Genomic DNA, 25572 nt, shown 5'->3' on the forward strand with positions numbered 1-25572 from the left:
GGCTGATCTCAGGGCTGATCCCGGGGCTGATCCCAGGGTTGATCCCAGGGTTGATCTCAGGGCTGATCCCAGGGTTGATCCCGGGGTTGATCCCGGGGTTGATCCCGGGGCTGATCCCAGGGCTGATCCCGGGGCTGATCCCAGGGCTGATCCCGGGGCTGATCCCGAGGTTGATCCCGGGGCTGATCCCAGGGCTGATCCCAGGGCTGATCCCGGGGTTGATCCCAGGGCTGATCCCAGGGCTGATCCCGGGGCTGATCCCGGGGCTGATCCCGAGGTTGATCCCAGGGCTGATCCCGGGGTTGATCCCGAGGTTGATCCCGGGGTTGATCCCGGGGCTGATCCCGAGGTTGATCCCGGGGCTGATCCCAGGGCTGATCCCGGGGCTGATCCCGGGGCTGATCCCGGGGCTGATCTCGGGACAGGGGCCGAGGAAGACGTTATGGACAGGTGGAGGTGCTGCGTCTTCGTTCCGGGAGCGCCCAGGCGAGCCGGGGCTGCGGTCCCGGGGGACAGAGGCGCTCTCAGGGGACCCCTGGCTTGCTGCCCTGGGCCGGGCACACCGGGGGCTCCCCGATGATCCTCCCACCAGGCACAGGGGGCCCGGCAAGCTCGGCCAAGGCATTGGAGTAGGATGAGCATGGAGACGACGGAGGACAGACGGACAGGGCTGTGGATGGAGACTGCGGCCGAACGGCTGCTTCTTCTTGGCTTCTGGGTTTTAGTTAAAAAGGCCGAGGGGAGCCAAGGGGGAGCCGGGGCAGGCCCGTGCCCTGGCCCACTGTGCGTGTCGCTCCCGCTCCGCGGGACGGCCGGGCTGGAGCGTCCTGGAGTCTCTGAAGGAGCAGAGCAGGCGCAGAGCAGCTGCCGCGGGGGCTGCGCCGGGGTCTGGCATTGCCCGACCCCACTGCCCGCCCCGAAATCCGAGGCCGTCGCTCTTGTCCGTGTCCCACCGTGCCGAGGAGCAAAGGCCCCCTAGATGTGTCTCTCCGCTGGCGCTGGCGGGGAGAAGGGCAGCTCTCGCAGGGCTTTGGTAGCTCAGGTTGTACATCCAGACGTCGGTTAGCAGGTGAAGTCCTCAAAGGTACCCCGGGCCGGGTGGTGAGGTAGGATGTTGGCTGCGTACGTCATGCCTGCTGGGTGCCCCCGTATGCTTTCACAGGGATTCTGCAGGATAAATGGGATGTTGGCTTCATCCAGCTCCTTGCACAGACCCAGCGCCATCCCCCCACAGCATCTCTGCCTGGGATCTCTGCTCCTTCCCCAGGCACTCCCCAGAACAGTGACTCCACACCCCACAGCGCCTCTCGGGCAGCCCCCGAGCTGCAGGAGGGGATGAGCAGGAGGGGATGAGCAGGAGGGGATGAGCAGGAGGGGACGAGCAGGAGGGGACGAGCAGGAGGGGATGAGCAGGAGGGGATGAACAGGAAGGGATGAGCAGGAGGGGACGAGCAGAAAGGGGCAAGCAGGAGGGGAAGAGCAGGAGGGGAAGAGCAGGAGGGGAAGAGCAGGAGGGGAGGAGCAGGAGGGGAGGAGCAGGAGGGGACCGTGCTGTGCCCCACACTCACGTGGCGCTTCACGTCGTCCATGCTCAGCGCAACGCCCTTGTCTGTGTTGTTCCTCTTGTGGTTCTTGCGGCACTTGCCCCGCCGGCACAGCCGGTGCTTTATCACCTGCCAGAGCCACGTTTCAGCACCGTGGGGCTCATGAGTGGCTCTTCCCCATGTCCCACACGAGCACAGCCGTGGGATGGAGGAGACTCTCACCTCGTAGGCGTAGTCGAACAGCTCCAGCACTGTGAGGATGCTGGCCCCGATGAACAGCCCCATCTGGCCTCCGATGTCACCTGCAGAGGAGAGGGAAGCCATCAGGGTGGCCTGAGTCCAGAGCTGGGTGGCAGAGGGAGCAGAGAAAGCGGCAGAACTTGTCACCGCTGTGACCTGGTCACAGCAGTTGCCCTGCTCCACATCTGTGCTGGTGGCACACCCCGGTGCCTTGGGAACGGGCCATGGTGACAGGGCCAGCACGAGACCACCTGGCTGGGGGACTCTGGCTGGGGACAGTCACAGGCTCCCCACAGCCACCAGCACTCACCCAGCAAACCAGCCACCTCGTACGCCTTCTTCTGCTCGATCGTCTCGTAGTTCAGGGCCTCAAAGAAGATATCCAGCACCAGGATGTTCTCCCTGCGCAGGACAGAAGCGGCATGAGGCTGAGGTTTGGGATGGAGAGACCAGAGCCTGCCCCACCGCTGTGGCCACAGCGCTTTACCCAATGTACTGCTCCGACTTGTTGTATTTCTTGGCCAGGTATTTGGCCGAGGCCTTGCTGGGGATCTTGACCATGGAGAGCTCTTTGCCGTAGCGGGTCATGTTGCAGGGCATCTCGCAGATGCAGTACTCGTTGTCCTTCTCCACCAGGAAATCTGTGCAGGGAGAGAGGGGCATGGCGAGATGGAGAACCCCAGCGCCGCAGCTCCGTCCCACGGGGCCGGGCAGCCTCACCTAAGGCCGGATCCGCGCACTCTTTGTACTGCTCCGGGGTGCAGTAAGGGGCATCGCCTGGGGAGACACAGAGCAGGTTTTCCAGGTGGGATCACACTGGAGGGCTGGGCGGGGGCCAGGCCAGGCACGGGGCTCACCTGGCATGTGCACCATGCGGCAGTTGCAGTTCTCCACCAGGTAGCGGGTCTCGCAGTCGATCCGACAGGCCGTGATGCTGTAGGTGTCGTAGAACTCCGAGTCGCCCGCCACGGCCTTGCAGTCACCCCAGGGAGGCGGCAGGTAGATGAGCTGGAAGGGGACAGAAGCCAGGAGTGAGGGGAGAACACTCTCCAGCGTGGCAGGGGACAGACACCCTCGTGGCATTGCTCCCCAGGACTGCGCCCTCCTCTCCATCCAGCGTGGGGACAGGGGCACAGCGAGGAGGATCTGCTCGTGCAGGGTGGGAGGGAACATCCCAGACCTGGCCGGTTCCTACCCGCTGCTCCTGGCAGGACACGAAGGTCTGGAAGCCGGGAGCCACCCCGAAGCCCAGCTGGTCGATCAGCGGAGGCTCGTCCTGGCTGTGGATCTGCACCTTGATCCCGGCTTCGAACGAGGTCTCATCTGTGGCAGAGAGAAGTGGGGTGAGCACAGCACTGTCCCTGCTCTGAGGGGCTCTGCTGAGCCTGCTTTGAGAGGGACCACAACTTCTGCCTCCCACACTTCCCTTGGGCCAAGTAATTCATCCACCTGTCCATCCATCTGTCCATCCGCTTGCTGCACCATGTCCTTGCCCCCTCCACCCCGACCCCCCTGCTCCACACCCAGGAGTGGCAGGGAAAGTATTTGCCTCTATTTATAAACAAGTGATGGCTGCGTGTCTAAACGATGGGGAGTTGCCATGGCAAAGAGCAAAGACAAGGAGGAAAAGGGAAAGAAAAGACCAGAAGTGATGAGAAATGGAAGGAGGGAGGAGAAGGGAGCCTCAGGGATGTGGATCTGCACTCTGGGGAGCTGGGAAGGGGCTGAGGAGGCGGGTAGGGGCTGGGCAGCACCCCAGGATTGAGTGGGCCTGCTGGGGCAGTGGCTGACCTGTTTCCCCCCACACTGGCAGGTACTCGTCCTGCTGGATGTCCAGCATGATCTCCAGGCCATTGCCAGTGCCCCCCTTCATGGTGATGAGCCGTGGCTTCCCGTCCTGCCCCGCATTGAAGGTGTAGCACTTCCCATAGCGGGTGAAGACCTGCAGGAGAGGACACGGGGTGAGGCTGGGGCCCCTCAGTGTGGAGCACGGGGCCAGGAGAGTGTCCCCAGCCCCAAAACTCAGAGATGGACTCGAAGGAGACACTGCAGATTCACGGCACCTCAGCCCCAGGGAGCCCATGGCAGCTGTGGCTCCCCAGGGTGGTGGCACTCAGCTTGGTGCCTGCATTGGTGCCTCCTCCAAGCCCTCCTCCATCCCTGCAGAGGACAGGGCTGGATGGGATCCTGGACCTCCCCATCCCTCCTTGGCCGTTCCAGCTCTCTCCTCCGGCAGCCGGCACAGCCCCAACACCACAGAGCTGCTGCCAGCCCGGGGCACGTGAGGGCAGTGGGATCTCACCACAGGGTGCCCCACAAGCCCTGATGCCACCAGGACAGAGGTGCCAGGCACCTCCTCAGCCATCACAGCCCCGGGGATTCGCTCCACGTCCCACCAGAAGATCTCCACAGCCGGTGCCATCCCCAGCTCCGGCAGATGGGGCTGAAATATCAGCCTGTCCCTGAGCGAGCTCCAAGGGCAGCATCACCTGCCGTGCCTGATCCGACACCGATCAGCTCCGGAGCTGCTCCCCGTGCCGGGCCACCCTGGGGCTACTCACCGGCGCAAAGTCCCCGGGGCCGCAGCGCTGGCCGCGGTAGCTGCAGCTCAGCAGCATGTCCTCCAGCTGATGGCAAGTGCGGTTAAAAAACCCGTACAAATTTAGGGGCTCGTCCTCCTCCCAGGGGTCGGGCTGGGCTGGGGTGAAACCCAGCTCCATCCCGGGCTCGTAATCGACCAGGGGAGCCAGGTAGAGCAAGTCCTGGTGGCTGAGCTGCGAGAGCCGCACACGGTTGATGTTGCAGAAGGTGACGGCGGGGAAGATCATCTCGGGGCTGTCCTCCTCGCTGAGCAGCGTGACGTGGTGGTACTCCAGGTAGTAGGCGATGCGGTCGGCCACCTGGTAGAGGAAGACGGAGAGGGAGAGGAGGAAGGCCAGCGCCCACAGCGCCTGCCGGGCGCCCAGGCTGCCTTCCACGAAGATGTGGCTCAGCCCGTGCAGGGTGCAGCTGCTGGCAAAGGCCACGAAGTCCGTGGTTGCCCCTGTGTCCTCCTCATCGTCTTCATCCTCCTCCTGCCCATACAGGAACTCGTCTGCTCCATCTTCTCCCTTCTCAGTGGCTGCAGCATCTTCTGGTTCTTCCTCACTGGAGAAGGAGATGGTGCAGAATATCTGGAGAGGCATTGCCCAGCCTGGGGGTCCCAGCTGTAGTGTGGAGGTCCTGGCTCTGGTGTGGGGGTCCTGGCCCCTGCCCTGGCCCAGCCTGGGGGTCTTCAGTCAGTTCCTCGGTGGAGAGAGCAGGGCAGGGGGAAGGGGCAAGTTCAGAGAGGAGAAATGGAGAAGGGAAAAGGAGTGAGGCGAGCGGGAGTGAGGGAGAGGAGCAGAGGGATGCTCGGAGCGGCCGGAGCCAGGAGGGTATATCAGGAGCAGCAGGAGGGGAGGAGGAGCGAGGGGCGGTTCCGCGGGCTCCCCGGGCCCCCTGGGACCGGCCGGCTCCGGCTGCCAGGACAGAGCAGAGACATCACCGGCTCCAGAAGCGCCGTGGGAGCTCCCAGCGCTGCCTGGGGGCCCGAGGGGCTCCCGAGGGGCACACGGGGTGTGCAGGTGTGCAGGTCCCCACGCCGTGCCCTCCATCCTTGAGTGCTCTGGTCCTGGCAGCCCAAGCGGCCGCTCCAGCCAGGCCCAGGCTCTCCCTGCTGGGTCCCCGGCTGTCTCCAGAGCCACCATATGCCAGGCTCTGTGCACTCATCCCCAGGGCAGCTGGAGCCAGAGGTTTGCCCAAAATGCCTGGTTCAGTGGTGGATGCTGTGGTGTCCTCAGGTTCCTACGATGCTCCTCCTGCCCTGGCAGTGCCCATCCCTGCAGGCTCATCCCCCTGTGCTCAGAGCACTGGTGAGTGCCCGTGAGAATCCGGCAAGTCCGACGTTCCCAGTGCTGTGAGGTCCCCTCCGAGCAGGGCCGGTCTTGGCAGGATTTGGGTGCTGTGCAGGCAGTGAGTCCTTCTGCAGAGCCTGGTCGGTGCTGGACGTGTCACCTCGTGCTTCAGATCCCGGTGGGGCACAGGGAGCCACCTCTTCCCTCAAGGAATTGCATCCAGGCCTGGTGCTGCTGAGCCAGCTGGGCTGGGGGTCCCAGGGAGCAGCTCTGGTGCAGGATGCTGGGATGGAGCCGGCGGCTGCTGGGAGCACACAAGCGTCTCCTCTCTGCAGCAGCGCAGCCCCTTCTCGTGGTTTGCTGTTTTCCTGTGCTCAGCACTTCATAAAAGCATCCAGAGACCACAGAACAATCTCCAGCCCCATCCTGGCACCGCCATCACCGGCTCAGGGGGAGAATCTAAATCCAGCAGCGCTTGGATGTGCAGGGGCTGGATGGGAGGTTTGGGCTGGTGCCTGGGTGGGAGAGGCTCACCCCAAGCCCTCAGTTCAGCCGCTGTGTCTCCTTCCCCGTGCACCCTGCAGGGTTCCTGAGAACATCCCAGCGCACACAGACACCACGAATTGAGAGAACAAATCAGTCAGGAACGCAGAAAAAAATCTGATCTGGTACCAGCACAGTTACTGAGATTCCTGGGCAGGTGATGCCGGTGAAACAGACACTGGGGGATCCCCACCAGGGGCAGGGATCTGTGATGTGACAGCGGGTTGTCCCATCCTGGGGCTCCCCAAACTCAATATTCCCTTCAGTAGGGCCCTTGTGTAAGAGGGGAACTGGCAGATGCTGCTGGGGACCTGGGAGAAAGTGTGAATGACCTTGAGGATGAGCGCCAGCGCCACAGGATGAAATTTCATCAGGCCAAGATCAAGGTTACACCTTTTGGGAGCATCCCAGAGAATCTGAGATGAAAAGTCCTCCTGGAAAAGAGAGTCAGGAACATCCCAGAGAATCTGAGATGAAAAGTCCTCCTGGAAAAGAGTCGGGAAGGTGGATTGGGTGGCTGGGAACAGTCAGGACGTGGGGCCAGGTCCCAGGTGCCCTGTGTCTGATGGGGACAAGCTGCAGGGCAGGGCTGTAACAGCACAAGGGCTGCTCCTGGGGGGGAGGTTTGCAAGACTTGGGCTGGTTCAGCCCTGTGGGAGCAGGCTGGGAACACACTGGGCTGATCCCACACACACTCTGGCACCGGAGGATGCTCTGACAGGCAGGAGCAGGTAGGAGCAGTCTGGGGTTGGGCTGGGATTTCTGGTGCTCCTGGGTGCCCTGGCTGTTAGCAGGGAGAGGAGGAGGGAAATGGAATGAAGGAATTGCAGGATGAGGGGGTTGTTTGGCCCCGGTGGGGCTCGGACAGGTGAGCGGTGCTGCCCGGGGCCATCAGCCCGTCCCCGACGGTGCGAGCGAGGGGCGGATCCGCTCCCGGGGCGCGGGGAGCTTTAATGTCTCTTCTTGCGAGCAATTGCAGCAGGGAGAGAGAGTGAGAAAGCTGCTGTAATGAAAACATTCCATCATCGACTGGGGCCATTAACCTGCTTCGCTCGGCTTAAACAGCTCGCGGGGAGCGCCGGGGCTGGTTCCCAGCAGCCGCGTGGGGCGGGAGGACGAGCAGGACCCGGCTCCGGTTTCCTCCACCTGTCCCAGCACCGACACCCGAGCCGGGCTGAAGGTGACCGGGGACAGCCGCAGCCCCGAGCACGGTGGCACCGGAGCCAAGGGGAGCGCGTCCTGACCCCCAGATCGGGGACAAAATGTGTTGCAGGCAGGGAGGTGCCGTCCCGGTTTGTGCGAGTTTTGGAGATGCTGGAGGAGTCTTTGGGCTCGTTCCAGCTCCTCCCTCGCCGGGAGTTATTTTTACCCTCTCTCAGGTAAAGCTTTGGCGGGGGCGAGGGACGGGGGAGGTTATAATTAGCCGTGACATCAGCCCCCGTGGCGGGTGCTGGGATGATGCCGCCACACCCGACCCGGCGCTGGGCCCGGGGATGCTCCGCGCCCTCCTCCCCGCCCCAGCGGGAGGTGTGGGATGGCAGAAGGAAATGGGATTTTCCTGCCTCCAGCACCGTGTTTGGCCGCTGTCCCGGGGCGGTTCGGCCCCGCTCGATGCTCTGCAGCTCCTCACGGGCCTGGGAAAGGAGGTTTCCCGGAGCGGGGGAGCACGGAGGCGGCGGGGGGGGGAAGCGGGAGCGGGATTTGACGGCAGCAACAGCACATTTCACAGCCTGTCACGCTTTAATGGCAGAGGAGATCAAAGCCGGGATGGAGTTATTCATAGAGATAAACCAATCCCCGAGGAGGCGAGGAGAAAACAACATTGCAAGTTCTGTTATCCCAGGTCTCCGAGCCCCGGGGAGGCTGTCGCCGAAAGCGCCCCGGGAGCTGGACCCGCTCGGTTTTGTGACGGGCGCTGCCAAAGCCTGGCCGAGCTGCCCATCTCATCCCTGGGGGTGGCCGGAGGTCGGAGCTGGCTGCTGGGAAGGGATGGGATGAGGGAGGACATTTGGGGCAGATGGAGACCCCACAGCCGGGCTGTCCTGCTCCCACCGCGCACCCGGGCGTGCCAATCGAAAAGGAGAAAAATGAGGTTTTTCCACGCGTCTCGGCCCAGGGATGCGCTTTGCAGCTCCCAGAGCTGCCAAGGTGGTGGTGGAGGCACCGGCAGCGCTGCCACGGCCGCTCCGGGCGGGATGAGCCGCTCAGGGACGGCTCCAGGGCTGCAGATCCCTCCCTGACCCTGGCGAGAGACAGAGCAGAGGCAGCCAAGCAAGGTGGGATTGCCCGGGCAGGCGGGATCTGTGCCGGGACTAATCCTGCACCCCTTATCAGATGCTGCCACCTTGCCTCAGCTCGCTCCGCCAGCCAAGCCGGGCGCAGCTTGTGTTATCCGGCCCTTTATCCCCCAGATTAGACGCTTCACAGTGGATTAGCATGTCACATTCTAATGCAGAAAAATTGATGATTAAAAAGGAGTTTTTCCTCTGTATTATTCCCCACCTCCGCCTCCTCTCCACCCCGTCCCTGCAGGCCCACCAGCCCCAGCCTCGGGCACGGCTGATGCCGGAGCCGCATCCCCGGATCAAACAGGGGGTGGGAACCAGGAAGCCAAAGGTGCCTTTTCCAAGCCTCATCCCGGCTGCTTCTGGTGGTGGGTCCGGTACTCCAGGTCCCTGCTCCATCCCAGCCCCTCTGCACACTCAGCACCTGCAGCACAGGACTTTAATAAAAAGCACATTATGGTGAGTAATGTGCGAACTGGACTTCATTATAGAGCCAGGGCCTCCCTGGATCCCGTTGTTCCATATGATTTCATATCAGATGAGCCTTATCTCCTCTCCAAACGCTTCCATTTAAACTCTATTAATCTTTCAAAGCTTTCCTGGGCAGGCTCTTCCCAGCCAGCCCTGCCGGGTGCCGGTGCTGCTGCCCTGGGCACTGGGGCCACCTGCAGCCGCCCTGGCTCGGGGGGCTCAGCCAGGACCCCCCCGCATCTCTGTGAGCAGCCGAGCGTGTCCCTGGAGCCTCGGCTGTGATCCGCCGTGACGGCTCCGCGGCCGCCGCATCCTCCTCTCCAGGATCTGTTTACTCTCCTGTAATTGAAGCAGTTTGTACCGCTGAGAGCTTTCCCGGTGATTTAGCCGCTGGCAGAGTCCCTTTGTGCCGAGCAGGGGTCACCAGGACTCCGCCAGGACGCCGAGGATGCTGCCGAGATGTCGCTAATTCCCGTGCATCCAGGCTTGTCCCTCCGACCCTGATCCCGACGCCTTCCCGTGTTTCCCGTGGATCACGAATTACCCGTAAGCAGGTTGCGATTTTTTCCGACATCCTTCACAATCGCTCAGACAGTTCATGCAGGCAGATTCGAGCCGGCGCTTTTATTGGAGGGGGGAAAAAAACCCACGGTGTTCCGGGCTGGTTTCCTTGCTCCGGCTCCGCACGCTTTTCAAATCTAATCTAATCCAAGCAGAGCAGTCACACAGCCCTGGCATGTGGTGCCTCTGGAAGGGTCTCCCTGTCCCTGCCAGGAGAGCAGAGGTTTAAAATCCCTGATAAATCACAGAGTGGGTGGGAACACCCTGCTCCAGCCCTGTCCTTGAGCTGAGAGCCTGGATGCAAACACACCAAACCCTCCATACAGAAAAAAACCCTCCAAAAATAATTAATTGGTTATAATATCCAAGTGCCGGGGCTGTATCAATAAATAAAAGCTGGTGAGGAGCTCCTTGAGCCCTGGCTGGAGCGGGAATTGCAGCGCTGCCTCGGGAGCCCCCGCCAAGCTCCACAGGCGATAAAACACAGGTGGCTCCAGCCAGAGAAATTAAACTGAGGCAAAAAGGCCATGAGACAGTTCATTCCCTGGTCTCCCTGTGGAGATCTGTGGCTCCAGAGGCTCGGGGGATCTGCCCCCTCCAGCCTGGCTTCTCCCCACTTGATATCAGGCAGAGAGGGAAAAATGGCACCAGGAGGTTCCTGGGCAGCTCCTTTGGAGCCCTCAGAGAGCATTTTGCTCCTGCCCAGCCTGGAGCTGGGAAAAACACCAAAAAGAGGCTGAGGGGAACAACTTGGAACCCCTCATATGCTGGTGCTGTCCAGGGCTGTGCTTCCAGCCTTTGGATCCCTTGGGACACACGTGCCCTGTCCTCAGCTGTGAAATCCTCACCTCCATTGTGCTCAGATACCACTCGAAAGCCTCCTCATCTCTTCCAGCAGCCACAGATGCCATTACAGCTTATTAATAATCATTAATAATTCATTTGTTAATGAGTCTTTGTGTGCAAAGGCGTTGCAAGAGGAACAGGATTGGCCAGGGGTGAAGCTGAGATGCTCTGAGCTCTTGGTGTGACACCTCTGGGGGTGTGGGACCCCTCCGGGTGTGCCGAGAGCTTTGGGGTGTGACATCTCCACCTGAGCAAGATGTGTGTGACCCCCCCGGGTGTGTGCAGAGCTTTAGGGGTGCGTGACCCCTCCGGGTGTGCAGAGGGAGCTGCCGGGGCTGGGCACGGCCCCTGGGCAGAGCCAGGGACTGAATGACACCGGCTGAGCCTGATCCTGATCCCGCAAGTCCTTCTCCTGTAATCCCACCAGAGCTCTGAGGTTCAGGATGTGCCATTCACAGCTCTAATGAAGTGGCTGTGAGGTGCAGGCACGTGGCGGCCTCTCACTGTGCCACGTCAGGGCTGTGTTCTCATCCCTCTTGTTCCTGATCCTCTTCTGCCCCGTCTTGGCCGAGACCAGTGGTGATGGGCTCGGTGGTGCTGGTCCCACGGCTCCGGGGCTGTGGCATCGCCGTCCTGCCGCAGAGTGAGGAACACCCCGGCTTCCCGCAACAATTCCCGTCCACCTTCGTGTCAGTGGGGTGAGCAAAGCCACAAACAGCCGAGGGCTCCCCAGTCCTGCCTGACCGGGTTTGGGAACGTTCGGGTGAGGCTGGGACAAGGAGGCAGCTGAGGAGCAGCGCCTGAGCGTCTCTGCTCCGTGCCCGAGGGTGAAACAGCTCACGGCTGCTTTCTGGATCATTTGCTTTGGGCAAAATACGGTGATACGGGAAAATCTCCGAGATGCTGAGCAGGCAGCAGAGTTGGGGCACTCCCAACCCGCTGCGCTTCCCGGGAGAGCCGGGTACCAGCAGCGAACGGCTGCGGTCCCGTGCGCGGCGCCTCCTCTGCTCCATCACCTCCGATTAATTCGTGCCGTGTCCCGCTGGCTTTGCTCCATTCGTCTGGAAAACGGGGCAACCTCGGGGGTCAGAATCCGGGAGAGGGGGATGAACCCGGGCGGAGTTTGCCGGTGATCCAGGTGAGGATGCTCAGCCGGGCCCCTGGGAACACCAGCGGGATGCCCGAGGTGAATCAGTGCTCGGAAAGAACGGATACATGCCAGCAGTTTCCAACGCTTATAAGTTATTTAGGAGCCTGTGTGCCGCTTTAAAAAGTGATTTGCATAAATCACTCGAGTGTCTTACAGAATTTGTAAATGCACCGACTCCGTTGGGGACTGTGGGGGATCTGCTGGGGCTGGGAATGCTGCTGGGAACCAGCCCCAAACCAGGACTATCAGGGGCCAGTGGCTGTGCCTGGTGCCTACACGCTGTCCCCAAGTTGTTTTTCCAGAGCCAGATGGACCCATGCAGTTTGTTTATTAACTGTCAAAAGCTCCAGGAAATGTCTGGTATCAGTAATTCCCGCGCCCGGTCTCTCCAGCTGCGTTGGAGATGCTTCTCACTCCGGCTCCGTGATTATCCACTAACGCTGCGCCACGGGGGAGCTCCGCTCGCCACGGGGCTCCGGGCTTGTGACTGCTCTGGGGCCGTGTGGGGCCAGCGCTGCCTTTGGGGTCCCCTGGAAGGGGCTGGAGCCTGGATCCCGTGGGGCTGGGAGCCAGGGGGAGCGGGGGAACAGCAGCAGCCCCCGGCTGAGCCCCCCTGAGCTACCGTGCTCATCCCACCGGGGTCCCAGGGGTGCTGCAGGACACCCCAGCACCCAGCAAGAGGGCAGGTTTGAACCACACCAGGGGTTTTGTTTCAAGGGGAGAAGGCACCCGTGGTGGCAGGAGCAGAGTTCCAACACCCCCAAGCCGGAGCGAGGGCTGAGCAGCGAGCCCAGGGGTGCAGAGAGGTTTTGGGGGTACAGAGGGGCACACATTGGGGTTTAGCAGAGTCTGAGGGGCACACATTGGGGTTTAGCAGAGTCAGAGGGGCACGGCAGGATCTGGAGGTGTCTCGTGGGGTTCACCAAGGCGCAGAGGGGTCAGAAGGAGGGTGGGGAGGCTCAGCAGGGAGCAGTGGGGTGCTGTGGGGAGCAGGATCTGTTCTCCATCACAGGAGCTCCTGCACTGTTCCGGAGATGGGAGAAGGAGGAGAGGAGGAGTGTGGCTGGGGTTTGCTGGGACTCTGCAGACCCTCCCCGCTCCCTCCCTGGCTCTCTCTCTCTGTGCTCCCGGTGTTTCCAGGGCAGAGGATGCAGAATCCAATGCAAAAGGCAGCGGCATGATCTCCACGTCAAACTCAATTCTCCCTAGTGCCAGCTCAGCCCTGGAGCCTCATGGAAACGGTCCAGAGGTCTTAATCCTCTCCAGCTCATCGAGGCTGTCCCATGCACGCTGCCCAGGGCTCCGGGCTCGGCTGCCGTGCCCCGGAGCGGGTTGGGACAGGGAGCTTGGGATGGGGCTCTCCCTGACACAGGTTCACAGGGTGTCAGAAGGAAAAGCTGCAAAAGCACATTGTGCCACGCCAAGGCACCGGCACAGCCAGGCACAGCCACTCCTGTCCCACCCTGGCTGCACCGAGCACCCAAAAGGAGCTTCCCAAGCACGGGGCACCTCCCCGAGATTTTGTGCAGCCACAATTCTCATACTGAGGTGTGGAGAGGAAGCTCATCCTCTGCGTTTCTCCTTCCTCCCTGGGATTTAGAGCCCAGAGCCAGCACTCGTGGGCCTCTCCCTTGCTGGCTGAGGATCCCTGTGGATGTGCGAGGCTCCAGGGGAACCTCACGGGGAGGGAGGAAGTGTGAGCAGGGAGCCGGGGGGAGCCGCGCGTTCCCGCAGCAGGGGGAGGGCTCCAACTCATAAATAATGAAGGAGGAAGAGTGAAACATTGATCTGTGCTGCTAATGAGGGTGTCAGGGAGCGTGGCCCCGAAACGGGGAGACAGGGCGAGCCCCCTCCTGCAAATTCTGTGCCCTGCCTGTCCCATCCCTGAGCGAGGCTCTGGGCACAGCCCTGGGGATGGGGACATCTCAGCCCATGTCCCTCGGGGCTGTGTCGTGACAGGGGGTCAAGATGTGTCCCCCAGCTTTGTGTTTGCCTCTCCAGGCTTTAAGGTCATGCCAGGGTTTTGGGGAGGAGGTGACAGCACCTCCCTGAGCGTCCCTGTTGCTGTCCTGGGCTGGACAGGAGGGGAGCTTTGGTGGACACCAAGCACCGCCCTGGTGCTGGAGGGGCTGTGGAGAGCCAGGGCAGAGCTGGGGTGGGCCAGTGGTCCCCCCTGGTCTTTTCAGAGGGTTCACTCTGCAGTATGGGATGAGTGTGAGCCTGGTCAGCTCCACCAGAGTGCCCCTGTACCCTGGGGGGGACACGGAGGGGGATGAGCAATGCCAGGACCCCCAATGTGGCTGCCGATGACACAGGATGAAAGAGGAGGTGGGAAGAGCTCAGGATCATCCTCAGATCATCCTCCACGGCATCCAGCACGAGCCCCTTGTGCCAGGGGAGCCCTGTCCTGGCTGCAGGTGTTTCTGTGAGCTGACCCTGGGCTGCTCCGGGTGGGCGCTTTGGGGGGACACGGGCAGTGTCCCCAGCACGAGGGGACCCTTCTGCGGTGTCTCTGCTCCCCAATCCCGGCAGCAGGACCCGGGCAGGAGGCGGCTCCTCCTCTTTTCCGGTCAGCCCAGGTATTTCGGCTCCGGCAGCCCCTCATTTGCATTCTCCGCGGCTGCCCCGAGCCCTCCCTTCTGCCAGGGACAGATAAGGCGGCACCGCTGCGTGTCGGGCCCTGGCACTCCATCAGCATCGCCCCCCGGCCGGCCCCGGGACCCCCGCCTGGCCCCACGGACCCCCGGCCGGCCCCACTCATCTCCAGGCTGTCCCCACCTTGTCCCCTGCTTGTCCCCAGCTGCCCCAGGCTGTGGGGTCTGCGCAGCCCCCAGACTCCCCCTGGCTGGATCTGTCTCCATCCCCTCTGGATCAGTGAGAGAAGAGGGACAGCCCTGGATGCAAAAGCGTCCCTGGACACTGAAGGGGCTCCCCAAAGGGCAGAGGGGCCCCAGCCCCTGTGGGCAGCGTGGGCTGATGGTGATGCCCAGGGGCTGGACCCCAGCCCCCCCAGCCTGGCCAGGGCCCCCAGACCCAGAGCAGCAGCGAGCCTGGCTCAGCCCCTGGAGAGGGAGCAGCAAGGCAGCAGGGATTTACTGGTGAGACAATCCCCTAGAAGCCTCTGAGAGTGCCAGGAGCCCATCCCAGCACCATGCCAGCCCCTGCACACAGAGATCTCCCCATGCCAGGCTGCCAGGGGACCCCAAAGAGCAGCAGGGATGTAGCAGAGAACCTCAGCTTCCTCTAATCAAATCCATTAAATCATCCCAACCTGCTCGCGAGGAATAATCCAGGCAGGAATAACAGAGCAGCTGCGAGTCTGTTTGGCTTTTGCCGGTTGAAGGGGATGCAGAACACAGGGATTTCGAACCCAACAGATGAAGGGAGGGAGCTGGGATGAAGGTTCCTGAGGATGGTTCGGCGCAGAAAACGCGACGGTGCCCTGGGAAGAGCCGGCATCGGAACCGGGCTCAGGCTGGAGCTGGCCCTGCTGGAGGGGATCCAGCCCCCTCCGGGCTGCAAAGTGCCTCCATTTAACAAATAAAACGCCTCATGGCTGACAACAGACACCTGCTCGTGGAAAGAGCCCATGACGGGAATTTAATGCCGATGATTAAAATCACCCGAACCGTGCCGGGACCTGGGCGGCAGCTCCACGTAAACCCAGCCATGACACAAAGGGGACAGCCCTGGGCTGGTGACGAGGATGGGGACCCCGAGGAGCGCAGGGCCACGGGCTCCAGGCAGGAGCTGCTCGGGGACAGCCACCGCGGCTGCAGAATTGATTAGGCAGCACCCGAATAGCCGGCACTGTTCCATTCCCAGCTGGATGGGGCCGGGCAGGCGCAGGGATAAAGGCTTTATTGTGTGCTGGATCCACCAGCACAAGAACAACCTCCATGGCAGGGCACAGCACGGAGCCGCTGGGACCCGTGTTCCCAAGGGATTCGGCCATCCGTGCTCTCCCTGCTTTCCCACTGGAGCCTCCTCACCATGGCAGCTTCCAGCCTGGCACAACCCTGCTTTGCAGAGCCCAAATGATCCCGGGGAGCTGTGCCCACGTGGGAGCAGCCCAGGGAGCTGAACGGAGCCACACGTGCTCCTGGGGACAAGCTGGACCTTCCCAAACCCAACAACACCCCCTTAGTGACGGTGCTGCCGGTCCTCTCCGAGCTGGAAGGAGGCAGGAGCAGCTACAGGTGGACAAACACCCTCCTTGCATGGGGGAAAGGTGGCACTGGGCAGGGCCCACGGGTCACTCACCACTTTGAAGTCTTCGGGGGTGCATTGCTCCCCACGGAAGAAGCAGGACAGCAGCATCTCCCGGATGTCATGGCCAGCCCGGTCATAAAACTCCAGCATGTTGAAAGGTTTGGGCTTGAAGTTTCGGAAGTTGGCCTTGTCCTGCAGGATTTCCAGCTGCTTCTCATCGGCTGTCTGGATGTCTGGGATCTCATATCTTGGGGGAAAGAGCAGGGAGAGGCTCAGGCCTGGCTGTGGTGGCTGCTCCCGCTGGCAAAGGCTGCTTGGGGTTGCCAGGAGCTACCCCTGCCTGGGCTCAGCACAGCCCCACCCTGCACGTGGCATTCCCAGAGCATCCAACAGCGCAGAGTGGCCCAGAGGCACACGAGAGATGGCAGAAGGATGGATGAGGAGAAGCTGGGTGTTTGCCACATTCCAAACCCATCCCACTCGCCCCGCTGCTGGTCCAGCAGCACCAGCCCTGGTTGAGGCCACCCAACCACCTGCCCTGTGTGGTGTCCTGGTGAGGTGGTGGCCTTGCTGGGTGAGTGTGCTGGCTCTCAGCTCTGTGTCATGCCTGAAAACCCCTCCCTGGGGCAGGAGTGGGGACAGCAGTGAAGCCCCTTGGCATTGGCGTGGGCAGGGAGTGCACCAGGCTCTTGACAGTGGCTTGGAGCCACCACAGCCATGGGTGAGGGGCTTGCCCGAGGCATGGCACCATCCTGGGCTGTGGGTCACACTCAGTGACTTCACCTGCTGGCACTGCTGGCCTCGCTGTGTGGGTTGGTGCCCAGGACATGGCACTGGAGCCAGGAGTGATGGCACCCAGGACATGGCACCAGAACCAGGAGTGATGGCACCCAGGACATGGCACTGGAGCCTGTATCAACCCCACAAGACCGCAGGGGGGTGGCCCTGGCCTTGTTGCATGTGCTGCACACTGGGGATGGGAGCTGTGTGTGCTGGAGCCATCTGGGGCAGCCCGGTGTGGGAGTCACACTCCCAGGAGCATCAGCAGGACCTGGTGGCTCTCAGCTGCACCCAGACTAACTGAGATGTCACCTGGGGCCACCCAAGGCACCGGCACCCACCTGTTATTGAGCAAGGCCAGGAGCTCTCCGGCGTGGTACAGGTCATTCTTGGTCACTCGGCTGAAGCGAAACTCGTTGAGGTTGCAGAAGGTGACGGCGGGGAACGTGAGCCTGGTGGCCGCCACCTCATCCAGCTTGGTGACGTGGGGGTACAGGAAATAGTACTGGATACGGTTGGTGCAGACGAGGGCGAGCAGAGCCAGCGAGCCCAGGAAGCAAAGTGCCCAGACCACGCGCTTCAGCGACAGCCGCTCGTACGAGAAGATGTGCGAGAGCCCGTGCAGGGTGGAGCTGCTGGCGAAGGCCTGGATGCTCACCGGCTGCCCGCTGTCCACCTCCTCCTCGTCCACTTTCAGGTCCATCATGGTCAGTGCCTGCACGCCGGGGTGGCCACTCTGCCAAGAAGGGAGCCCGTGGGTGCCTCGTGGGTGCTGAGGGTGCCCAGCCCACGGCAGCCCCGGGCAGGGATGCGCCCACGAGGGGCAGATGCTGCGCTGTGCCCTGCTCTTGCCCCCGAGCCTACATACATACATATATATATATATATATATATACACACAGACATGCATATATATATATATATGTACATATATACATACATTTATGTGGATGCAGCCTCTTGCATTTCCTCCCCTCCCACCTCCTCCCTGCCCTCCCCATCCCACGGCAGGACTGGGGTGCTGTGCCCCCCCCCCCCCCCCGCCCCCGCCTTATCTCCCCCTCCCCTCCCACCTGCCCCCGCTCCCCCTCCGCCTCCCACAAATGGCACCGGCGCATCGACAAACGGATGAAGGAATCGGGGATGCAAACCTGGAATCAGGGCCGGCGGCCGTGGCTGGAGCCGGGTTCGTGTCGCTGCCGCTGCGCCGTGGGAGCCGGGGCTGGGATGAGCCTCTCGCCGCCGGCTGGGAACACGGGAGCGGGAGATGTGCAGGCACCGAGGGTGCTGAGGCACCGGCAGCGGCGGGTGAACCGGAAAAGAAGGGGGGGGGAATAAAAATAGCCTCGTTGGTACCTTGGTGCAAGCGTGGGAGCGGGGATGCGCCGGGGCCTCGCTCAGCGCCGCGCGGGGGGACCGCAGGCGACCATCGCTGGAGAGGAGGCAGCTGCCGTGTGCGGGGAGATAAGAGGAGGAGAAGGAAGGCGAGCAGGAGGCTGCTTCCCTGCCAAACACATGGATACCTCCCCCTGTGGCTATCTGGGAGCTGGTGATTTCTTCAGACGCATAATCCGCATGAAGTCATTGTCTGAGCGCTGGTGGGGCCGGAGGCCGCGGAGCGGTGAGGGGTGCCGCAGGCCGGTGGGCAGCGAGGAGGAGGAGAAGGAGGAGGAGGAGGAGGAGGAGGAGGAGGAGGAGGGAGAGGCGCAGGAGCGGCGCTCCAGCGATTGCAGGCGCTGGCAGGGGCTGTTGGTGCTGCTGCCGTGTGCATGTGGGTAATGTGTGTGTGCGTGTGCGTGTGCCGCTCCCATCCCCCAGCGCCTTCCAGGGATGCTCCGGCTCTCCTCGCTCCGCCGGAGCCCCCCGGCCCCCCGACACAGCCCTGACCCGTCTCTCCCTCCCCTTCAGCCTTCACCCGTGGTGGTCCCAGCAGCGGGGCGGGTGCTGGGACACCCCGGCCTTGCTCCTTTTTGGGGGGCACCGGTGGCCTTCCAGCTCTTTTCTGGCCGTGGGGAGCGCGTGTGTCCACTCGAGTGTCCGCCCCGGGCTCAGCCCGTGTGGCCCCGCTCTGCTGCCCGCGGCTGGTCCCTGTCACGCCTGTCACGATGCCAGGGACTGACCCTGCTGGAGGCTCCGGGCCTCGCTCAGGACACGCCGCCCCTTTCCCAGCCCCGTCCTTGTGCCGCTGTCCCCGGGGCAGGAGGCACCGGGGGCTCTGCTCCTCCCCGGGGCACAGCGGGGGGGGTCGCACAGCTCTGCCCAGCTCCCCCCAGTGCCAGCACATCTCCCAGTGCCCCCGGCAGGAGCGGGGTGCCCCCGTCACCCCGGCTGAGCCCCCCTGGCAGCGGCTCTGGGTGCGGAGGCTGCGGCAGGCGCCCGCCCACTGCTCCCAGTAAGGCGGCTGCAGTCAAATGGAAAAGGATGCTTCAATGTCCTTTACAAGTGTGATGCTGGAAAGGGACAGCCAGACCCCAGGGTTGTCACAAGCTGTGTCCCTGCCCAGAGGTGCCTTCCCAGCGCCGTGTCCCCACCTGAACCGCGGCAAACGGGAGCGTGGGCATTTAGGGATACAGCAGGGTGAGGTGCACGGACCCTGTTCCCAAAATCCCACGGCTTGGACACGCTTGGTTTGGTCCTTTCCTGGAGCATCCTCTCCCCTGCCCGAGCAGGAGCCCTGGGATTTACAGCGGGAGCTGCTCGGGAGCAACACAGGTGGGGCACAGGGACACCCCCTGAGGCAGAGCCCCCCTTGCTGGGCTCAGGGACAGCCCTGCCCTGTGTGTTGCTGTGTCCCCAGTGCTTGGGGACATGGCTACGAGGCCGGGAGAGCAGCATGAGCATTCCCAGTTGGCACCAGCTCTGCCTTTCCCCTCCCGCTCCGTTCTGCAGCCGGCATCGCTCCTTGCCGGGCCGGCAGCCTGAGAGCTGTCCCTCCATTAGCGCTCCTGATGGGAGCCCGGAGAAAGATTTGCTGCTGGGATAAGGGAGAAGGACGTTTAGGAAGTGGTTGTTCCCTCCTCCCGCTCCTTCTTTTCTTCCAGATGAGAAGTCACTCTCCTCAGGGGTTTTATTGACGTTAAATCCCCCGGCAGAGCGGGCAGGGGGCGAGGAGCTCTCAGGCTGGAGCAGGTGAGCGCCTGGACATTCTTGGGAGCCCTTGATTTCTACAAGACACCCCAGGAAAGAGGCTCTGCTGCATCCCCGGGATGGAGAATGTTCCCTGGGGGGTCTCGTGGAGCTGTTGGGGCCCCAGAGACCCCCAAGGACCCTTTTCTACAGGAGCCAGGGAGGAGGAGAACGGCCAGAGGAAACTTCCTCACCGCTGGCCCTCATCCAGAGAGAACGCAGCTGCATCCTTGGAATCGAGTGGAGCGTGGGGACTGGGAGCGTTTCCGTGTTATTTTTTGGGGAAGCCACGTGAGGCTTGTGTTAATTCCTGCTGGAAGAGACAGCGGAACCAGCCGAGGGCTGTGGGATGGGTGAGGAGGTAACAGCCCCAGGTGACAACCGCAAGACACCAAGGTTTAAAGGGGCGGGTTAATGAGGGGTGGTGAGGCTGTGAGGGAGTCCTCCTGTTAAAAATGGGTGCTCAGAGCACGGATTCAGTAACCAGGGCTCCCCTCAGCGTGCCCTCAGATCTAATTAGAATGGAAAAAGTAATTAAGGGAAGGTGCGACAGAGCTGAGGCTCCCAGCGCAGGCTCTGGCAGACAGGCAGGAACCTGGGAACACCTCGGGAGTTTGGACCAAGGGATAACTCAAGGCCTGGGGCTCTTTTCTCACCTTCCCAGCAGAGCTTGTCCCTGCTCCACCATACACACCCCAATTACTGAAACCAGCTCCCGTCCTGCTTCTTGGAAGAGCGTCCCCAGGGCAAGGATGGATAAGTGATGCTTTTCCACGCTTTTTTGGTGTCGTGCCGTGCTATCCCTCCCTCCACGGAGGCAGTCCTGGATTGCAAATCGCTTCTTTACCTGCATCCTCTGCTGTCCAGGAGGCAAATTAATTAATAATGGTCAATTAGTGCTGTGGGTGCTGGAGGTGCTGGGCACCCTTCCTGGAGCATGAGGCTCTGGGGGTGCCTGGCTCCGCAGTCCGGGGCTGTATTTGTGTATTTAAGAGATTTAATTCAGAAGTCACCCTTGGCATGTGGCAAAGCTGCAGAGGCAGCCCTCTCCAGGACATCCAGGACAAAAATTCCAAAGGAGAGGGGGAAAAGTTCCATCCCCCCGTAAACGTGGACTGAGTGATGTGTAAAATATCTTCACAGCCGATCTCTGCTAATGGGTTGCAAATTGCTTCCATCAGCTCCAGCATTACAGATTGCCTGTCTGAAATTGCTTCCAGGAGCCCATTTTGGGGCCAAACACTTCCTAGCTTGGGGAAATAACCATCAGCATCATTAGCGACAGTAAATTGTATTCAAATGAGGCACCGTGGGGCCTTATTAGGACTTCTTATGTGCGCCTTTCTCCCTGGTGGGGCAGCTCCAGCGTTAGGGACCCTTGCACCTGCACAGAATCCTTTAAATGGAAAAGACTTCCAAGATCATCCTCTGACTGCTGCCCCAGCACAGCCAAGGCTGAGCCACGTCCTCAAGATGTCCTTTAAGACATCTCCGTGTCTTAAATCCCTCCAGGAATGGTGCCTCCACCTCTACCCAGGACTGCCTGGGTTTGACAACATTTTCCATGGAGAAATGTTTCCTGTTTTCCAGCTCCAGGCGTTGGGTACCTGGAGGAAAAACTGGTCTTGCCATGAAAGATGGGCAAAGACGGCCTCTGCCAGTCCCTGCTGGCCATTCCCACTGCTTTGTGCTGCTCCTCGAGGCAGCGCTTTGCTCCAGCTCTGAACCAAGAGCAGCTCCGTTGTCTCCACAGAGATCCTGGTAGAGGTCCAGGGTTTCCTAATTCATGAGCACATCGTTAATTATCTGCTGGAAGCCAAAGCCTCGGCATCTTGGTGAGACTAACGAGGCTATTAACAGAGCTGCTTCTTGCCATGCTGGCTTGGGCTGGCCCCGAGCGCGGTGCCGTCCCAGGCGGGTGAGCAAAGGCAGACACGAGCTTTGTATCACATCCCCTGGCACCTGTTTGCCTTCCAAACCACATCTGACCACTGCTGAGACCTTCCCAAAGGAAACCATCTGAATCCCGGGGACAGAGAACCCAGCACAGTCAGCTCGGTGAATCCGTGGGATCTCTAAACCGAGCGCATCCCCAGCATCCACGTGGTGGTAGCTGGGGAAAGGTCACAGCCAGCCTGGGCAGAGGGTTGAGCTGCAATGCCCGGAGCTGCTGCTCCCAGGAGTTCCCCCCGGGGTTATCCTGAGTGAAAACAGCGGTGTTTAAAGGCAGCAGTGGCCGCTCCGAGCCGCTGGGTCAGCGGGCCCCGTGAGCGGCGTCTCCGGGTGATTTATGCCGTGTTGTGCCGTGCTCTCGCTTGCACCCGCTTGGCTCTCCCGGCGTGAGGAGCAGCCAGTCCATTAAACACTGAGTCATCCTCAGCAGCATTTAATTTTGTGAGGGGCAGCAGTTTGGATAATTAAAGGCCTCCATGGCCAATGCCAGCGGCTGTGGAGAGCAGGGCTGATGGGGAAGGCGAGGACACCCAGCAGCACCGGTTAACCCGCCACCGAGGAGGTCCAGCTCTCCCTCCCTCCCCTCTCCCCCTGCATTTTGGGTTAGGTTTTAACCTTTTCCTGCCTCAGACAGGGGCTTCCTTAGCCAGGTGAGTGTGATGATGCTTTGTGCTATTTCTGCCTGGATTAACCACGTCCTGATGGGATCTCCCATGGGCAGATCTGCTATCTGGAGGCCTTGGCTTATTAAAAGGACAAGCTGTTCGGGGAGTTGGTAATAAAGCCATGAAAGCTTTTACGAACCAGAGTTGAAGGCACTAATATCGCTGTGCTCTGCGTGGGTGAGAAATTAGACAAGAGTTCCTCCGTGCTGATGGGGTTTTTTTCTCCCCCTATTCATCTTTCTCAACAATTATCTTTTATTTTGATATCTTTCTATTTAAACCTTCAGAACTGTGCTTGGGATGAAAAAAGAGGTTGAACTGCTTAACAACCGTGCACCTTGAGGTGCAGGGTGGAGGCACGGCGCCATGGGGAAGGTGGCTTGGGCTCTCCCGGGGTTTTGACAGCAGGAACCATCCCCAAGAGCCAGGCAGCAAATTCCCTGGGGATGGAATCCTGTGGGAGGGCAGGAACACCTCCTCACCAGCAGCCACAGGAAGAGCCATAACGCTGCTCCTGTGTTGCACCAACATTGCACTCCCGGAGCTGGATAGCTGGGAATTCCTCTTCCTGCTGCTCATCACCCTTTCATCTGGGTGCCCCTCACCTCCTTTGAGGCTGAGTGTGTTTTTTGTAGCCCTTTCAGAGTTGTTTTTACTCTTTTTCCATCCCGGAATCTCGCAATCAATCGGACGCATCTTTCCGGAATTGTGGACAACACCTTGAAAACCGAAGGCGGATGGAAACCCTGTGGAAAATCACCAAGATGGGTGTGTGGCTTCATTAGCTTGAGCAATTAGCATGAGGCAATGCAACACCACTGGCTCCTGCTCAACCTCTGTCCTGAAACGCTTCCCCTGCGCACAAATTCCACCTTGGGTGGGTCCTGCCATCCTCACTTGTTTCACCCAGTGCCCAGAGAAAACATCTCCTGGACACGCTGAGCCCTGGGGCTGAGGATGCTCAGGCTGGATGGGACCTGTACGTGGAAATGTGGGGCAGAGACCAAACAAACTCATTCCACAGGATGCTGGGTCAAGCAGGGATCTGCGAGGTTGCCAGCGGTCCTGCAGCGCTGCCCAAAGCCATCCCTCCTGGCTGCTTGCTCTCTCACCGCTCTGATATCCACCAGAAGCTGGTTTGGAGCTTCTGGGCTCTGTTGGGCCACGCTGGTGTTCCCAGAGCTGTGTCCAAAGGCCAGGAGCAGGTCATGGCACACAGATGTGTGTGTGTGTGTGTGTGTGTGTGTGTGTGTGTGTGTGTGCTCAGGTGACATCCTGGGATGTGCCCAGTGTGGCACAGGACAACAGGAACCCCCAGCCCCTCCCTGGCTGTGGATCCAGCTCATCCTCCTGTGCTGCCCCACTCCATTTCTGCACCCACACTGCCCTGGCTTTGCTGGCTGCTGTTTGTCCTCGTGTCCTTGTCACTGCCACAGCCCCCATCTGGATCACTTTTTCTTTTATTCCCTCTGACACCGGTTGTGGTCACAACAAAACTCATCTCATTATGGAAATGCTGAGGGTAGCTGGAAGGGGAAATGGATCCCTCCATCTGGGAAGTGCCAGGTCGGCTGCAGAGCCGGCTTGGAGGAGGCAGCTCGGGCGTCTCGAGTGTGCAAAAACCGCTCCAGCAGCAGCTCGGGGGTGTGGGAACCAAAGGGTTAACGCTGCCGGCATCCTCAAACGGCACCGATGGGAGCAGGAGCCTCTCCATCTCCGAAAGCTGGCAAACAAATTAAAGCAATGTTGCAACTAATGCGTTTCTTTGCAGCAGAGAGGAGGGGAAGAGAGGCTCCAAGGCTGCGGAGACAAAGGCGGTGCAGATGGGTGCAGGGGGACCCGCGGGCGCCACGTGCAGCGCTCCCAGCTAAGCTCAGATTTGCTGCCACGGCTCCGTGACAGCGGCTGGAATAACCTGGGGAGGATTTATGAGAACCACAGCAGGGCCAAAGGGGGAGCCTGCCTGGAAAGGGCTGTAGCTGGGAATTACTCTGGTGTTGACGCTTCTCGGTGCTCGTGTCCCATTTCCGCGGGAGGGATTGTGCGGTGCAGGGAGGGGGGAAAATGGCCCTGGATGCTCCAGGAGATCAGCTCGTCTTCCTCCCGACACACAGCAGTCCAGCATCTCCCACTTGGCTCCCCGGGCTCTTATTTGCATGGAAGAGAAATTAAACAGAGAGATGCAAATCCCCTTAAACAATTTAACGGAGCTGCTGGCCCCGGTGGAGCCGGGTCTGGGGCTGGTGGATGCCCAGGAGGAGGAGGAGGAGGTTGCCTGGCAGAGTTTGGTGTGTGGGCTGGGGGAGTTGGACCCACAGCCACTGTCCAGGGGCTGCTGCTGCTCCCCGGTGTGGCTTTGTCCTTGTCCCCTGTTGGCAGAAATGTCACATTTCTCTGGAAGGAGGGGCTGTGTCCCCTCCCTCAGCAGTCAGGCCCATGCAAGGAGCAGATGGAGCCCATCTTGAACGTGCAGTCTCAGCAAAAGAAAAGCCAATAATGGAGTTAATTACAGGCGTTGTGTGATCACAGGGGATTCCCAGGGGATGCTGGCAATGGAGCAGCCCTTGCTCGCCATCCGCAGCACCCGGCCGGGGGCTGAGCTGCACAAACGCCCTGGATGGACTGACCTGGAGCTCTGTGGTTCTGGGGGCTGTATCCATCCCTTCCCCTGTGGTTTTCCTGGCTGTGTCTCCTGGGGCAGATTCCCAGGGTGGCTGGAAGTGCCGAGCAGTGTCTGCTCTCCCCAGGAGCTGCCCCTCCGGGTGTGCGAAACGTGAATACCCCGAGGGCAGAGCAGCCTTTGTCTCACCGCTGAGAGAAACCAGGAGAGAAAGCGCGGCCGCTCCTAAACTCCTCGTTTAAAAGTGAATTTTAACTTGGAAGACCACAGACCCCTTACCGGGAGCCTCTGGGGCAGCTCTGCCCTCTCTCCCCCAGCCGTGCAATGTCTGATCAGTGACACAAGGAACTTCCCAGTGGAAACCGACAGCTGGAGGATGTGGATGTGCTGCTTTGCCCTCTTGGTGCTTCTGCTCTGCTCCCCATCAGCTGAGCTAATAAAGTTTGGACTCGTTAAATCCACAAATGGTTTCAAAGTCGATTGCCCTGGGCTGGCTCGCAGCTCCTGCCCACCCCTCCCCTCGCCTCTCTGCCGGGGAGATAAGGATGGCAGTGGCTTTAATTCCTCACTTATGCATCGACTGCCAATTCTCCTGTCCGCTCACCCTTGATAAATATTGCACAAAGATTTGGCGGCCAGCGTGCCAGAGATAAAGGTCCGGTCCCACCAGATCTCCTTCCTCTGTGCCTTTTGTCTCCTTA

General features: G+C 61.0%; 1 protein-coding gene across 2 annotated transcripts; it reads right to left on the bottom strand.

Annotated features, from left to right (window-relative positions):
* Positions 1-369: 369 nt before the first annotated feature.
* On the bottom strand, positions 370-25288 carry ASIC1 (acid sensing ion channel subunit 1). Of its 2 annotated transcripts, XM_058861369.1 has the most exons (13): positions 25151-25288; positions 17659-17794; positions 16849-17243; positions 15779-15974; positions 3576-3726; positions 2980-3107; positions 2642-2792; positions 2505-2561; positions 2272-2425; positions 2095-2186; positions 1767-1846; positions 1569-1673; positions 370-1167 (listed from the first exon to the last, which is right to left on the bottom strand). In XM_058861369.1, the coding sequence occupies exons 3-13, from the start codon at positions 17211-17213 to the stop codon at positions 1063-1065; spliced, it is 1584 nt and encodes a 527-aa protein (XP_058717352.1). In that variant the 5' UTR covers positions 17214-17243; positions 17659-17794; positions 25151-25288; the 3' UTR covers positions 370-1062. The 2 variants fall into 2 exon arrangements, with proteins under 2 accessions (XP_058717352.1, XP_058717351.1); XM_058861368.1 differs by lacking the exons at positions 15779-15974; positions 16849-17243; positions 17659-17794; positions 25151-25288 and adding an exon at positions 4346-5450.
* Between the last annotated feature and the right edge of the window lie 284 nt (positions 25289-25572).

This window comes from Poecile atricapillus, chromosome 35 (assembly GCF_030490865.1).
Source record: "Poecile atricapillus isolate bPoeAtr1 chromosome 35, bPoeAtr1.hap1, whole genome shotgun sequence".
In the NCBI taxonomy this organism is placed as follows: domain Eukaryota; kingdom Metazoa; phylum Chordata; class Aves; order Passeriformes; family Paridae; genus Poecile; species Poecile atricapillus.

Bases quoted from the DNA above. Each gene is read 5' to 3' on its own strand.
- ASIC1 (XM_058861368.1), bottom strand. From the start codon at position 4,969: ATGCCTCTCCAGATATTCTGCACCATCTCCTTCTCCAGTGAGGAAGAA. The intron at 2,187-2,271 runs GTAAAGCGCTGT...TGTCCTGCGCAG, and splicing joins AAGTCGGAGCAGTACATTGG to GGAGAACATCCTGGTGCTGG. The intron at 1,847-2,094 runs GTGAGTGCTGGT...TCTCCTCTGCAG, and splicing joins CGAGGTGGCTGGTTTGCTGG to GTGACATCGGAGGCCAGATG.